Source organism: Aquila chrysaetos, chromosome 23, assembly GCF_900496995.4.
Source record: "Aquila chrysaetos chrysaetos chromosome 23, bAquChr1.4, whole genome shotgun sequence".
In the NCBI taxonomy this organism is placed as follows: Eukaryota; Metazoa; Chordata; class Aves; order Accipitriformes; family Accipitridae; genus Aquila; species Aquila chrysaetos.
Window position 1 is genome coordinate 8,311,010 of NC_044026.1, and position 16,726 is coordinate 8,327,735.

General features: G+C 38.3%; 1 protein-coding gene across 23 annotated transcripts in view; it reads left to right on the forward strand.

Moving 5' to 3' along the window:
• The window catches only part of INPP4A (inositol polyphosphate-4-phosphatase type I A), a 128,836-nt gene extending 114,787 nt beyond the window's left edge, over positions 1–14,049 (forward strand). For 16 of the 23 annotated variants that reach the window (XM_029998720.1, XM_029998717.1, XM_029998721.1 and 13 more), the window contains 3 exons: positions 448–560; positions 912–1,066; positions 6,458–8,631. In XM_029998720.1, coding sequence (XP_029854580.1) covers positions 448–560; positions 912–1,066; positions 6,458–6,638 — 449 coding nt within the window. In that variant the 3' untranslated portion in view covers positions 6,639–8,631. Of the gene's footprint in view, positions 1–447; positions 561–911; positions 1,067–6,457; positions 8,632–10,996 lie in introns of those variants that run through there. The other 7 variants (XM_029998725.2, XM_029998724.2, XM_029998726.2 and 4 more) reach the window with 1 other exon arrangement.
• Positions 14,050–16,726: the final 2,677 nt, after the last annotated feature.

Sequence of the window (16,726 nt, forward strand, 5' to 3'; positions counted from 1 at the left end):
TTGAAAATGTGAGCAGTATATAAAATATCTTCAGAGCTTCTGTGGAGACATGCATGATATCCTATCACCTCTGAGGGGCGATAATACAGGCAGTTACATGTTTATATGCAGTTATGAACAGTGTGCGAAAGCAAGTACATCTGTGACACACAAAACAGGATACTATACCAATCTTGCTCCCTTCGTTCACTCTGTTATTATATTGCTATCAGATTCTGAGCCCCTGAAGTTTTAAATAACCTGAATGATATTTCCAGTTGACTTTAATTAAACTTGAATTTGTTTTGTTGGTTGTTAAGAATTGGATTAATTGTTGTAAGCTTTGATAGTTTCAAGAAAACACAATTGTGTTTGCAACAGGCATATAGGAACACTTTCCATGTAACTTATCTTTGTTAAAGGGTTGAATACGGTAAGTAAGTGGAGTTGGTTTTGTTTATTTTATAGGTCTACCTCGATCTCGTAGTCAGACGTGCCTGCCTGAACTGTTAAGATTTCTGGGACAAAATGTACATGCAAGGAAAAATAAGAATGTTGATATCCTTTGGCAAGCTGCTGAGGTATTTATTAATCTAAACATCTCTGCATAGTTCAGGTCATTTTCTCTATGCATATGTATTTTCCCCTTTTTTTATTATCGATATGTTCAAATTTCTTCCATTGGCTTGCACGTAGCTTGGAAATACTGCCAGGTTAAACCTCCTCTAGAATGAGACGTGGGGAGATTAAATGTATTTTCCACATCAGTATTTTCCCTACAACTCATGCAATGAAGTTCTGCTCTCTAAAGATGACAACTTTTGATAAGTCCTACACAACATTTGTGTCTCTCTAAGGAGAAGTACAGGTGTGTTCTCTGGCGGAAGGTTATGCATGAGGAAGGAATGATGAATTGTATGTCCCATTTCTAGATATGCCGCAGACTAAATGGTGTTCGATTTACAAGCTGTAAAAGTGCCAAGGATAGGACTGCCATGTCGGTCACCCTAGAGCAGTGTTTGATCCTACAGCATGAACATGGAATGGCTCCACAGGTCTTCACCCAGGCTCTGGAGTGTATGAGGAGGTAAGAGTTTGACTGTGTCACTTACTCCTAAATAAGGAACCATGCAAACTGCAGAGGAGCAGTGGTCTCTGTTTCTATCAAAAGGAAAAAAAAAGTAAAATAAAGTCAGAAAACTGCAAAACCGACTGCTAGAATTCATCCCTCCCTTGCCTGTATTAGTGACTTGCATATGCTAAAGCTGCTTGCTACCCGATTTGCATCAGATGAGCTTTAGTTTTCAGTAGTGAATTGGGAGTTCAGAGAAGCATGTAAAAGTGTGTTTTCAATTAATGCTGAGCTTACAGAACAGGAAACTGGTGCTTCTTTGAAAGTTGTTTAATGATGAGGTTACCTGAACTGTCATAGCACTGGGTTTCTTAGTTCTAGATCAGGCAGATTTCTCAGGGACGACCTGTCTTTTTTTCTCGGAAACATAGACACCTGCAGTTTGCACTGGTTTGCCATGTGTATTGTTCAGCAGTGAAACACTGCTCACTGGGCCAAATGTCGGTATGAGTGTTTCACAATACAGCAACCAAATTTCATCACAACTTGTCAGTGTCTTGTTGTCATATCAATATAATGATGTTCTGTATTCTGAAGCAGCAGAGATGTTTGCAGAATTAAATACTGTACTGAAAAAAAAAAAAAAAAAAAAGAAAATCTGTTTACTGTTGTTCAATGCCTTGTTTCAAGCACTGCTGGAAAACTCCGTAACTCACATACCAAAAGAAAGGATAAGAAATCTAGCTTTAGTCTTTATCAGTGTAGTTCAACAATGCTGTTCAGTCCTGTTTTTCAACATTCACTCTTACTGAATGTACTGTACTGTGTGTCTTCCCACCAAATTCTCTAGAGTGTTCAATTCTCTTATCCTTTCTGTATGTTTTTGCTGTTTGACCCTTTCTTACTCTTTGGTTACCTAGAAGGACAATGTCTCATATAATAACACTTGCAGCCTTTTACACTAATAATTTGTTTTTTATATCTACATCTAATTGGATGTCACTGGACTTCTTTATTTTCACTTTTTTGCTGCACTTTTTGCTGCATTGTTACAGAGTTAGTACAGTATGTGAAAACTGCATTCAGAAACTAATTAAACCTTGATACCAGAAACAAAACTTGGAACAGCTTTGTGAGGGAGAAGTTATTAACTTAAAATGGAGCTAAGTCACTCTCAAATATCATTATTTAAATTATGCAACTTGTCGACTTAGACATCTGAAAGAAAAAAAGCTTTGTTGCACAGTTGTTTATTTAGTAAGAAAAAAACCTGAATGAGTATAATACTAGGAATCTTGTTACTTTCTTTAAATTAGTTACTGAGTTAATGTTTGGGGTTTTTTTAATGCAGTTGTGAACACAGGATCAGATAAAATATTGACCCAAGAAACGCATTGCTGTATGTTGACCTCCACAGGGATATTGAAAGAGGGCCAATTTAATCAAAACATTTGGCTTGTGTGTTCTAGCAACATCAGGGACTTGCTTTGACAGGTGAAAGATGTGACCTTCTCTTCTTCTGTTAAATCTTTGACTAAGAGAGATCATGCAGAACAAATACTGACTAGTCCTGCAGGAATACTAGGATTAGACCGTTTTTCAAACCCATCACTCTTTCTTCCTCACATGTCATTGCTCTTTGGGGTAGGTGGTTGTGTTTTTAAAAGTATTTGCCAGTTCTGCTCAGGAACAATGGCACAGAATTAACAAAGCTTAACAAGAGAGATAGGATTACAGAACAAGTATGTAGGAGTCCAACTCCACCCAAACCCATTTCAGCCTAGACAGGATGACCTGACCTAGATAACAGACACAGGAAGTGAAAGGGTAGCAAATTACTTCCACGGCATTCAGAAAACTTGCTTTTTCTTTTAACTTGGATCTTTTATTTGTGTAAGTGTACTGGAAATGGAAGGCTTGGCTCAGTCCTGAAGACTTCTGAAGTTTCTGGGGCAGTTGGAAGGACAGGGAAGAAGTACTGTTAAGTTATGGGACTCAAAGTATTTCATCTCTTCTCTACTGGTAACTTTCTAGAGAACAAAAGCATCCTTGCTTACACTGTTCTTGAAAAATTAAGAAAGCACCCTCTTCTTCCATGTGATGTTGGTCTTCAGAGGTGTTAGTTCCCACTTAGTTGTCCTCAGGGACTTCCTTTCCTTCCTAGTCTTGCGATAATTATGTATCCATGATAATTATGTTCAGTGAGCATGGACATCAGGGAGAGAACATTGAGTGCTCTTTGTAGATGCTTGTAGAAATTCACAGATACAAGTTTGTGGCTTTCACCTTAGAAACAAATATCCTATTAGAATAAACTCACTTTTCTGTAACTAAATTGCAGCTTTTCCAGTCCTAAATCAAATATATGGTAACTCATAGCCTACAAATAGTAAAATCATGATGGTATGTCTGGAAGTCCAAGCTACAGAGGAAATGACTAACTAACTGGCCAGTAAAGGCAGCTCAAGAATCAAGGTCCAACTGGATCACATAGCCTCTTCCAACTGCAGCAGTGCCAACACTCCCCACTGGACCTGTGACTCCCTGCCCTCCCTCCCCTACCAGATTACTGTCCTGTCAGATATGCCAGTGGAGCTGTTTGTGTGAATATGCTCTAATCCAGTTTCAGTCAAAATCAGCCTGGGTAGCAAAATGCTTTACATGTTTAAGGTAGCCCAGCTCATTTTCATTAAACCAACTAGGAAGCTGTGACATAAGCAGTTCAGCCAACAGAGAAGAGCTGTGTCTGATAGGGGCTCTTGAAAAGCAGCTGGAAATGGGGGGAGGGAAATAATCTCTTCTAGCTGCCATGGTGCTAACTAAAAAGACAACATAATAAAGCCCTGACAGTCATGTTTGGTTATGACCACTCACTGCAATAAAACAGCCATGATAAAAAGCTTGGTTGAATTTCTTCACTGGTTGACCTGCTTTAAGACTAAAATTTTGGTGGGTTGACCTTGGCTATCTACCAGATGCCCACCCAGCTGCTCTCTCACTCCCCTCCTCAACAAGACAGGGGGAGCAAATATGGTGAAAAAGCTCATGGATTGAGATAAAGACAGGGAAATCCCTTGCCAGTTACTGTTACAGGCAAAACAGACTTGACTTAAAGAAAATTAATTTTTTGCCAATAGATTTGGACAGTAAGAAACAAAGACAAAAATTAAAACACCTTCCCTCCACAACCCCTTCTGTCCCAGGCCCAGCTACCACGCTCTTTGTTCCCAACTCCTCTACCTCCTCCCCACACTGAGCAGTGCACAGGGGATGGGGAACAGGAGTTTGCAGTCAGTCCATAACAGCTCCTCTCTGCTGCTCCTTCCTCCTTGCATATCTTCCCCCCCCCCCAGCATGGGCCCTTCCCACAGGCTGCAGTCCTTCAGGATAAACCTGCTCCTGCATGGGCTCTCCATGGGCTCCACTTTCCTTCAGGAAATACTCACCTGCTCCACCATGGGGTCCTCCACGGGCTGCAGTGTGGACATCTGCTCCACTATGGTCATCTCCACGGCTGCAGGGGAATCCCTGCTCCAGCACCTGGGGCACCTCCTCCCCTCCTTCCCTGACTTTGGTGCTCACAGGGCTGTTTCTCACATCTTTTCCCGTCCCTCCTCACTGCCATGCAGTGTTTTGCCTTTTCTTACGCACACTTTCCCCGAGGCACCACCAGCGTGGCTGAGGGACTCAGCCGTGCGTGCGGTGGGTCCATTGGAGCCGGCTGGAACCAGCTGTGTCCAGCATGGGGCAGCCCCAGCCTCTCCTCACAGAGAGGATTCCCATATCCACGCTGGATTAGCAGGGAATTTGCTTTGTCTCTTTACCCTGGTCCTTTCCTAGAGGTAGTCTGCTGAATGTTTTGATTTAAGACACTGTACAATTTGGTGTATTTGGTATTTCCAAAAGGTGACTTTTCACCCCTTGGGTGGAAGCATCTACGTGGGCCAACAGTGACAAGGAAAGCACTTTCCAGCTCTTGCCTCCATTCCCACTGTACGTGTCTGTGCATGTCTTTGTGTAAAAATGAGTAGCTTGATACTAATCTTTAATGGTAGAGATGTGGCATGTGATGTTCATAATGTCATCTTGTCATTTTGAGCCTTTCTTCCTTCTTTCCCTCTCCCATTGTTTTACTTCCTTATCTATATCCTAAAACACTTTCCTTCCCCTAGACTATTCTGTTGAGCCTTTATCCACCACTTTCCAGTCAACGTTAGCTTTCCACTTACTGATTCTCCTAATCACACATACACCCCCGTCCCCACTGCTACAAAGATAATTGGGATTTGTAGGCATCACAGACTCAATCTGCCCTTACCCAGTGTAGGCACCAGGAGTGAAAACATATTTTGATCACCAATTTGGATGTGTTAATCCGGATCAGAAATACAGTTGGTTTAGTTCCCTGCCCACCTAATTCCATTTGACTTAAAGTGTCGCCAGCATCTGAAGCCTGTTTTTCTCTTTCACCACCTCCAGTGTATCTCTGATGGCTTCCAAGACATTGTCTGTTGGTTACCTAACCTTGCTACGCAACCAGCAAGGTTATGTATCACCTTTTATGGATGGAGTGAGTGCACTTGTTCTGACAGGATCAGGCTCACAGGTTGCATTTAGTTGTTGCTTTGTAAACTAAAAATAGAGTTGAACTGCACAGGGTATAAGATTGATCCAAAATGAAACAGCACACTACAAAGCCTTGGGTTACCTGAAGAGGTGTTCTCCACTGTAGGCCTTTGGTGCTCAAAGCAATTTAGGAAGCAGAGGCATAATGAGATGGGCTGTGCAGCATGTCTTGTCTTCACATGCGTGTATTGAGGCACTTCAGAAACAGGCATTTTGGAAAGCATATTGATACACACTTGAATTCATGTTGAAGTAAAAAAATAAGTGGGTGGTTTGGGGTTTTTTGTTTACATATTGAGCAGGTAGTTAGAGGTTAAATTATTTCACTTCAGCCTACATGGAAAGATGTTTGAAAGGGTCAAATACTACAATGGTTATTCATGTTCAGCTTGCTTTTCAGAGCTCCGCTTCTTTGCAGCATGCGGAAGCATGGCAGAGCAGCATGGGATATTATTGCTTGATAATCTGAAAGAATGAACATGGAAAACCATTTATGTTCAACCTACATGTGTTTATTTTCAGTAGACTACAGTACTTCTTTCTTATTTTTCTCTTTTATTCTCTTTCCCTCTCCTTATTTCTGTAATTGTGCTGATACATATTTTTGAGATGTTTTTCCACTCTTTCTTTACTTCATCTTCTGGTTTTGTTGTGCTTTCTTCCATGTTTTTTCATTTTCTTGACCACCCTGTGTTGCCATCTCTTTTTATACATTCATCTGCATGTCCGTCTTCTTTTCTGTTTTATTTTCCCTCCTCCCAACCTTCTTCCTTTTCACAGCATTGGAACACGGGAGATAGTCACCCAGAAGAACCTGAGTGGCTTGGTGCCCATCCGAGATTTCAGACTAGATCCCAGCCTCCTCTACTCTATTCCTTTACTAGCTCTCAGCCCCAATTTACTGATTGTGTGGCTGTTTCTGAGCATAGCATACCTGGTGGCCAGATTACGTTGCAAGTGAAGATAAGGTTAAAAAAAAACAAAAACAAAAAAGTGCTTGAATGTGTATTGCCACTTGGTACCTGCTGGACAAAGGAATGTGTCATAGCATTGTCTGCCAAGAATTATTATTATGCCTTACAATTTACGTTTCTATTGTACTAAACTGTAAATATACATCAAATTATTTTATCAAAAAGAATTGTATTGAAACTTTAAATTATTGTTCTGCTTTCAGTGCTTGTAACATAGTCTGACATTGGCCTGTTACCTCGTTACTTTAGCCGGCCTGAAGATCTCTTACCAAATATAGTTTTGTGTTACTTGTTTCATGTATTCCAGAGAAAGGAACTCTGTCTGAAAAGAATTTGTATCTTTTTGTATATTTAAGGTGTATGCTAATCTTGCCTTTCATTTTTACAAGCTATGAAGAGAAAAATAAAAACACGGGTGGGGTTTATAAGAAATTGTAAGAAATTTATTTAAAGAAATAAACAAATTTCTACCTTCATTTCAAAGCATAATATCCAAATTACATTGCTGAACAGTTTGTAGAGCCATAGTCTTGTTCCTTTCTCATGGTTAAGTATGTTCTAATAGACTAGTGTACCCACTCAGAAAACTGGCGGTGTACTGCATGCGGAATTATTTCATTCTATTTGTAGATCTCCATTTTGTAATGTATTAAAGACATAAAGAGAATGACTTGTGGTTAGGAAAAGGATGTAATTGGCATTAGCCTGCTAATGATCCATTATCTGTTTCAGGTGCTCTGTTACAGAACTTATTCTGAAACAGGGTCATTATCATTCTAGAAGTTAAAGATACTGGTCTTTAATATTTCAGGCAAGAAGAGGGAGATATCAGTTAGCTCCTTTAGTAGGTGGATTTGAGGTTTTCCTTTTGGCTTTGTTTTAATTACACTAGACTAAATATTACTGTTATTTCCATTTTTAAGTGTTGGACAGCTTTAATAAGTTATGATGTTGATAGTGACTTAGAGATAAAGGAATGATGGTAAGTTAACGTTTATTTAAGTGGTGAGACTAAAGCGGCTTACCTAGTTTAGTCACGCAGAATAATTGCAGATGAAATTTTATCATCATTTATATAGAACATCAAACTGGGAGAGGCCTGTTTAAACTGAAAAATTTTGTTGATGCAGTGGTCTGGCAGAGCTTGTCAATAGCAATAGCTGATCAAAAAACCTAACCTCATTTAATGTAGTTTGCTAAATTCGTGAAGGAATTTACTTCGCTTGGTGCCTGAGATGACAGAAAATAGGGCTTCTGAGGAGAACCCTTCTAGTACTGTGATTTCTATTTTCTACTATTATTAACTCGCTCAAAAAACCTAAGTAGCTATAGCTTTTATTATCAATTTTAATGGAATTTGAAAGCTTCTGAGAGAGGTAAGCTTAAAAAAACAAAAAAAGCAGAGTTAGAATAAAAATTAGAATAAAATCCTAAATTTGGTGAATATTCTAACTTAAAAAAAAGTATGTGGTTTTATCTGTGTCTTCATGAAATCAGACTGTACAGTACACTATCTTCTGGTATTTTTCCTCACTATTCTCACAATTTTGTTTTTAAAAGAAAAAAAACAGATTTTATTTTTTTTATATACATATATACACATTTGAGCATACGTCCTATTTATTTTTAGTTGCAATGAGTTTAGGTAAATCCTTACTGCTGATGAGATATAAAATCATGGTATGATGATATTGGACATATTCATGTCCTGTGCTGATATCTAGTAGCACTGTGTCTCTGTATAAATCATTTCTTCTTTCTGATTAACACTGGTTCTTTTGCTACGGGTACCAAAATCTACCTTTTTACAAAGTAAATGAATGTCAGGTTGGACTGTGGCCTTGTTCTTGCAATGTGATGAGTGTCCTAGGTTCAATCTAACAAGATGTGAAAGCAACTTTAGTAGGCATATCTCCACTGAACTCCCCTTGATTATTAATCTGTTTAAATAAAGTATGAAGGCTTTGCTCATGACTATCATTACGGTTGCAGTAAGACCACCCTTAAATTCATCTAGAATGAAAGCCTAGGCTTTTTGAAAACAATGTAGTTTTAAAAATTTTTTTCTTAAACTTTGGTGGGGACGAGTTTTCATCTTTTTTTCTTCTTTAGCTTACTCTGTGCTTTCATTCGGGCATTCAGATTTAAAATGTTGTAAATGCATACTGCTTAAGTGCCTCCAGCAGAAGAAACATGGCACATGAAACGGTGTGTGAAATACATCTTTGTCACCATCTCTGTGGCCCACCTGTGCCACGGAGTGACATGTGCAATAACCAGATGCAGTGGAATGAATTATGAACAGCATGATTCACTTTGGAGTGAAAATGCTCATTTGCTATCCCATATATGCTATTTAAACTTATTGTTTTTATTAGTGCTCCTAACTATAATTTGTGCAAATTTTTGATGAATCTATTTGACTGCAACAGCCTTTGGGGGGGGGGGGGGGAGGCGGTTTCTGTGAAACACAAAAGAATGACATAAAAATAGTGTCATCACATATGATCCATTTTATAAAAGCCACCTCACAGAATGTGCTGCAGAGGCAAATTTGAAACTTAAACTGTTTCTTAGAGCAAAAAGTTACAATGTTTTATGAAGTTAAACTAGGTGGTTGTCCTGGTTTAACCACAGTCAGCAACTAAGCACCAGGCAGCCACTCACTCACTTCCCCCCCACCCAGTGGGATGGGGGAGAAAATCGGGAAAAGAAGTAAAACTCGTGGGTTGCAATAAGAACAGTTTAATAGAACAGAAAAGAAGAAACTAATAATGATATTGATAACACTAATAAAATGGCAACACTAATAATAAAAGGATTGGAATATACAAATGATGCATAGTGCAATCGTTCACCACCCGCTGATCGACGCCCAGTTAGTCCCTGAGCACGATCCCCCTGCCCCCACTCCCCCCAGTTTATATACTGGGCATGACGTCACATGGTGTGGAATACCCCTTTGGCCACTTTGGGTCAGCTGTCCTGGCTGTGTCCTGTGCCAACTTCTTGTGCCCCTCCAGCTTTCTCGCTGGCTGGGCGTGAGAAGCTGAAAAACCCTTGACTTTAGACTAAACAATACTGAGCAACAACTGAAAACATCAGTGTTATCAACGTTCTTCTCATACCTAACTGAAAAACATAGCACCGTACCAGCTACTAGGAAGACAATTAACTCTATCCCAGCTGAAACCAGGACAGTGGTACACACAGAACACAGTTACAGTCAGTTTAATTAGCTAAAATTAATTAGAAGAACAGTGAGGTCAGTAAGAGCAAGAGAGCTTTGAAACTGAACCAAAATCTAAACCTTCCTTTTGAATCAGATGACCACAGTTTACCTGGTAGATGCTGCAGCCATCTCCAAGGCAGGAATAACGTGACATTTCCACCATAAGATGGTGTACTGTACACTTTGCCGTGAAGTTCTAGTATTCATTGTTTAGGTTTCAGTTCTCTTATCGGGGAAAGACATTCTCCTGCAAGCCTAAATTGATTTATAACATATATATTTAAAAGATAGTGCTTCCTCTTTGTATGCCTGTTTTTGGATATAATCAAAGGAACTCTGAAGTAGATTCACAAGCATACAGAAGCCTTATAACTGGAGTAGTTTTTTATTGTAGCACAGAACCTCTTTGTAATGTGGGGCAGTTGCACCAAAACATTGGGTAAAAATTAAATTCTGCACAGCTTTGTTTCATTGGGGTGATGACTGTCAACGCAGCCAATCTTTTCTGCACCCACACAAAGCTGCTATTTCATGATTAAGATTTTTTTTTCAGACTATGTTGGTTTTCAAGTCAATTTATGCATGCAGAGATAACTGGAAAGTCATTATTTTTGTATCAGCTCTAATCTTTAAGTACATACTTATAATACTGACATACAGGGAACAACAGTATTACTTTAAAGCACTTACGGAAAGAACAGCAGTTTTTCTTTTTCAGCATAATATACTAATAAATTAGCAGAACTGCTTGTAAGCAATCTCTTGGGATCCCTTGTGCAATGAAGCGGCATGTGAACTCCACCACAGTGTACCCTGAAATACATGAAACCATCGTGAAAGAACTTTTTCAGTAGATGCACTGCTGCTTTTTAGAAATGCAAAACTAGCAATCAGACATAGCATGTGTCCATTCTGTGTGCTTCTTACTAGCATTGTATGATGAGTCATCATTTTTAATATTTGCGGTGGCAAATTAATTAAACGCTCATTAAGTATAACCAACTTTTTGTTAATGCTATAAAATAACCAGTTCATTTCATCTTAGTTTAAGTCTTTTTTTTTTTTTTTCCTTTTTACTGCTGTCATTTTTTGTGCTTTTTTTTTTTTCCCCAGTGAGGGTTGTCGGCGAGAAAATACAATGAAGAATGTTGGATGTCGCAAGTATGCATTTAATTCCCTGCAACTGAAGGCTTTCCCAAAGTATTACAGGCCTCCAGAAGGAACTTATGGAAAAGTTGAAACATAAGCATACTATGTCCTTTAATTGCTGTTCCATTAAAACATGTGGATACACTCTAGATTAATACATGATTTTGTCATCCAGAAGAGATAAATAACCTTTTTGTACGTTTTGCTAGGTTATACAGAGCATGTTACTTACAGAATTGGAATCTATAGTAACAGTTATTCTGACACCTTAGCTTGAGAATAGTGTGATGACTCTCTGCCCGTTTAAATAGCCTTCAGTGTATGTAAGATGAACAGATATTGTGCTACTTAATAATTACCTATATGCAAATAGCTAGGTAACTCCTGGATGGGCAAGGACTCTAGGAACAGCATTTAGGCAGCTGTTTCACATAACATCTTTTTATACTGAGTTGACTTGAGATTGAGCTTTTCATAAACTTTTTAAAACTGAAAGTAAAATTCAGAAGTTGTAAATAAAAAGGGATTGGATCCTAGACAGTCTAATAACTGTAGAATGCATTGTTACAATCAAGAAACAGAAGTTTAACTTCAAAAAAAATATCAGCACAGCAAAAGCCAGGAGTATAAATTGTTTTACTGTATATAGGATGCCATCTTCATACATGAAATTAACAATACATAAAAGGCCAGGCATATGAGGTCTAGTTTCTAGTTCTGTCCAAATAAAACAAATTCCTGTCATCTTTGACAAATAAGGACTTGGGCACACATCTTAACTGATTTTAAAAAGTGTTTCGAAACGTAATGATGCCTAACCATTAATGCCAACAACAGTTCCCCCTGCCCTTCCCTACTATAAGGCAAGTGCAACAAGCAAGTTGCTAATGTTGCACGTGACATGTTCACTATGTTCCATGGTATTCTATATTAATTAACACACTTTTACCCATGGCTTTTTATATCACTTCTGGATTGTAAGCATTAGTATCTTGGGGGGGGTTACATTTTCTTGATTGAGGTTTGATTTTTTTTTCCATCTCAATTTTGTACATCAATACAAAAATGCTCAAAGTGCCCAATGCATCCTCGTTACTCCATAACCAAAATTGGTTTCCATTTACCTTTGCATTTTACTTGGGTAGATGTTCAGAATCGGGGGGGGGGGGGGGGGGGGAGTATGACCATTTTCAGAGTATTTCTGAGGAAGGTAGCGATGGCCCATGTTGATAGAAAGGAACTGCTCATGTGCTACTGCTAATGCGTGAGAGCCTCACATGTGTTCTAGTTTATGACTAAGGTGCTCAGTTTGATAGCATTTGATAAAAAATGTTCAACATATCTCCTTGGAAATAACCTCCCAAGGAATGCCTCTGAAGCTAAGATACCTTTTTAAAAAGCAGCTCAACATTGATTTCCAAATTTTAACAGGATTAAGTCATCTCTAGCTAGCTTTGTTCAGCACACTGTGCCCTTTCCTTCCTGGTTTCTAAGGATGCAAGTTTTAGAATAGAAAAATCCGCTCAATTATTCTTGTAAGAGTAGCAACAGCCAGGTAAGTATATGGCTGTTTTCTGATTTCTTTCTCCCTCACTGATGTTTGTCTGTGCTGTCACTGCTCTATCAATCAGTCATGTTCATTCTGCTCCCATGTAGGTTTGGGGGTTACAGGTCTAGCAGTTTTTGCATTTTGCTTTTTGCAGTCAAACACTGAGCAGCATGTCACAAAGTCAGGTCAGAGAGTTCTGCTGAACTAGGTTGTTACCACTTTTTCAGTCTCTCTAGGATAACAAAACACTGAATTCTGTGCAAAATCAATGTATTGTAGTACCTATCCTAGGTCTGAACGAGTCATCTACAGTAGAACAATCCCTTGGAAACTTTACAAACCCTGTTCGCCAATTAATAAATTAGTGTTGATTTTATTGTATTGCTAATATGTAAACAAATGTATGGTGAAAAACTCTTCAATGGGATCACTTTAGACATGTAATTCCATTAGTTCTGCTGAACCTTCAGTCCCTGGCCCATTATTAAATGCTACATTTATTTTTGTATAAACTATACTCTTTATATCCCTTAGTTTTTATGAGTTGATAATTTTATTTTGTATATTTCAAACATAGTTAATTATATTTTAAGTCCTGTATTGTTACACTAAAAATCTTCCAATGTTCAGCTTCAGACGAAAATAACAAGAGGTCTATTGTAACAATTAGCAGAGCCACTCTCTTAGACTGTGGCCAACAATCATTAGATCTACCCTAGAGCTTAGCGATCCTTTATTTATTTTGTATACCAATGTAATCAGAAAAAGTTGCCGAATTTTGTATGTGCATGGATTTCATTCACCTTTTTAAAGTGGTGGAATACCGGTCTCAAGTACTGCATTATTTTGTTTAAAATACTCTGATTTTAGTACGCTTACATGTCAAACATTGTTGTCCAGCTAACATTTTATATATACGCCATTGTCAGTACATGCACATCAACAGGCTTGTTTAAAGGGCGTAATGAACAGTAAGATCTTGAGGAGTTCATCAAAAAAGAAAAACTGTGAAACTTGAAATCCACATAGGATGCTTCACAAGGGTGGAGTAAGCTTTTCTGTTGCACAGGAGAGGCAAATTTAAAGGATTACTGTAAAATGAAGTTCTGTCTAATGTTCTTTTTTGAGTACCTTTTTTAAATTATAAAACATACAAAGGTAAAGAAAGAAAACTGTTGCCAAGTATGTTCTGTGTATGTTCTGTGAAAATACCTACAGCACAGTTGCCTTTTGTTTCATTTATACATGTAAAATTATTGTATAATACAACACTGTTTTGTCCCAACACAATTGTATTTGCCAAGCTTTGTGCATTGAAATATTTTTATTTATTTGGTTTTGGGCAGTATTAATATATCATAAACATATGGCTACTGTTTTATATATTCTAGTTCATCCAATCCATGTATGCTGTAAATGTGCTAGTCTTTAGGATGAAAACCAATAAAGAACTGACAAGAATAACAAATCGTGGTTTATTTTTAATGCATTTGTGGTAAATTAAAATAAACACTTTCAGGTTCCTTGGCTTGATATGCTTTATCTGTTGGAAAATAGATTGAGCTAAGTTGTGTATGGAGATACTTTACACAGATACGTGAGTCAGGAAGTAGTTTCTCCTAAACCCTGCTAAAGTATAGCTGCTATCAATTTTCTGTAGTTAAGTCAGGCACCAGTTTGTCCCACATGCTATACATTCAGCAGCAACAGTTAAACAAGGAAGCAGTATGAGATTTTTTTAATTTTACATACTTTCTCCATGAATCTTCTATAAGACCTTCCTGAGCTTCGTTCTCTGTTTTTCACTCTTCCTTTCGTTAATAGAATTCCTTTGCTGCTGCTGCTTCCCCTTCAGCCAACTCATCCCTCCAGCAGCTTTAGTAGTTGTGCTACTTTTTCAGCAGGGATAGGTTGTCATTGTTGATTGTCATTTTGATTTCAGGTTAAATATAAATTTTATATAATAGTGTAACAGACAATGATCCAGAGCATTCTGATTTCTATAAAATACAAAGAATAGAACATAAAAATGTAATGCTACTGTCACTGGATGTTTGAGAACTGCCAAATAAAATCTTATTTGCATTAAAGAGGACTGAGGGCCACAGGGAGGGCTTGATGAATTAGTTTTTCCTGTTACACAGAAAGGAAAACAGTACCAGGAAAAAACCCCACACTGCTTTCTTTCAAAATGTAGAAAGAGAAGATGCTTGACAGGTGGGAATTCCTAAATTGCAAATGCAAAGTACATGTACATCCATGTGTGTATATATGCATATCTGTATTTCAGAATTTTTAAACTGGTCTCAAAAACTATCTACCAGTGTTCATTTTAATTTGAAAAGGTGAGGTGTTTAAAAGACGGTTGAAAGTTTAACGTCTTTAAAAGGCATTCTGAGCTCTTGGGGAAATAATTGCCACTTGTTTGAAGCTGATGTGCCTGTCTCCATAACCCGGGTTGCCTGTGGAACTGTGGCTGTATGAAGGGCACACGCATGTCCATGGGTTGTAAATGATGCTATGGGGAGCTGCTGGGAGCAGCAATGACTGCATGCTTTGGTGTGGGACCAGAACTTGTTCCATCTCTTTGCCGTGACTTCTGCTGTACGACAGCCTTCAGGCAGGACTTGAAGCTCTGGTGCAGCTTTCTGTGTATGCGCAGCAACTGCACTTCAGAAAGGCTTACCTGATGTCGCAAATGTAACGTCTTAAAGTTTGAAACATGTACTTGGACAAAAGAGAGGAAATTTTAATAGATGCAATACAAAAAATGTATGAGATGATAATAGAAAACCAAGAAGAGTACAACAAAAAAAATAGCAAAACACTTGTTTAAACCAGAAAAAGAGTCCTCATCAGAAGAAATTGTAGCTAATTTTGGTGACCAAGAGTAAGGTCTTTCAGTGTTTTTCAGTTTGCAAATTCCTAAACATTTCTTAGACCCACCTCAGAAATTTTCTATCTATATATTGTTGCCAACTGCATGTGGGTTTGTTTAAAATAGTTCTCCCTAAATGAATGACGAGACTTTCAGGCTATGAATGGGAAAGCTTAACTCAACAGTAACCTCCTTTTCTCACATTATTTTAAATGTCAGACAAACTTTCTGCTCCCAATTAATGAAATATTTTGCCCACTGCAACTGACTCCCTTTGGCAGCACGACAGTGACATGTGGAGCTGTGTCCTACTTTATTCAGTAGTGTCCAATGTGATTGGTTGATGGCATGAAAACACAGTTTATAAGAGCCTGGTGTCCCTGCCAAGCATCCCATTTCTTTCTTAACTCGTGCCAATATTATGTTGTTTGCCAGTCTGGTCCCATAATTTCTGATGTTTTCTGTATTCTGCACAGACCTCAGCATCAAGAAGTTCTTATTTTTTGTGGTGGCTATTGTATTTGGGCATATACCCTAAGTATTCTGAGTGTAAAGTTCTGCAAATCTGTACTTTACAGATTTTACAGTGTAAGGAACGTACTGTACATCCCCTAATGTAATTTATTGTAAACTTTTGGTCCTTGCATTGAAAAATACTTGAGATAATGTGCTGTTTATTACTTACATGTATCATTTTGTACCTAACCCCAAATCACTATGCTTGTTGAGTGTTCTGGAGGGAGCAGAGTGGAGAAACCTTTCCAATGTCTCCAACAGTAACAGCAGCTGTAACCCCAAGCTAGATCACTAGGCCTGGAGTCAGTCGCAGCCCATCAGGCTCACTGAACATTTAGTTATTCATAAAGTTGAAAAGTAAAGAGAGATTACAACAGCCAATGGGAAAGGCATTACCTGGAATATGAACAGATTACACTGTGGCTGAAAAAAGTGATCTGGGGTGAGAATGGTTTTGTTTGCTTAGTGGTCCCATCAGGGTCATCAGAAATCTTTTGTGCTAAAACTACACAGGGATTCATGGCAAAAACCTTTGGAAGGGAGTCTGGAAGTACGTCCCAATTGAATGGTGGGTGAAAAAGGGGGGAAGTTTTAGAAAATTCTCAATCTAATTTGAAATTAAGTTTTAATGACAAGGAATATAGAACTGGAATATAAAGCAGTTACTTATCCACAGGACCTCCAGATCAGCCCTGATTCTGTTAACTATGATGTGTGCTTAATTGCTTCAGTCTGCTACTTCACACAAGCC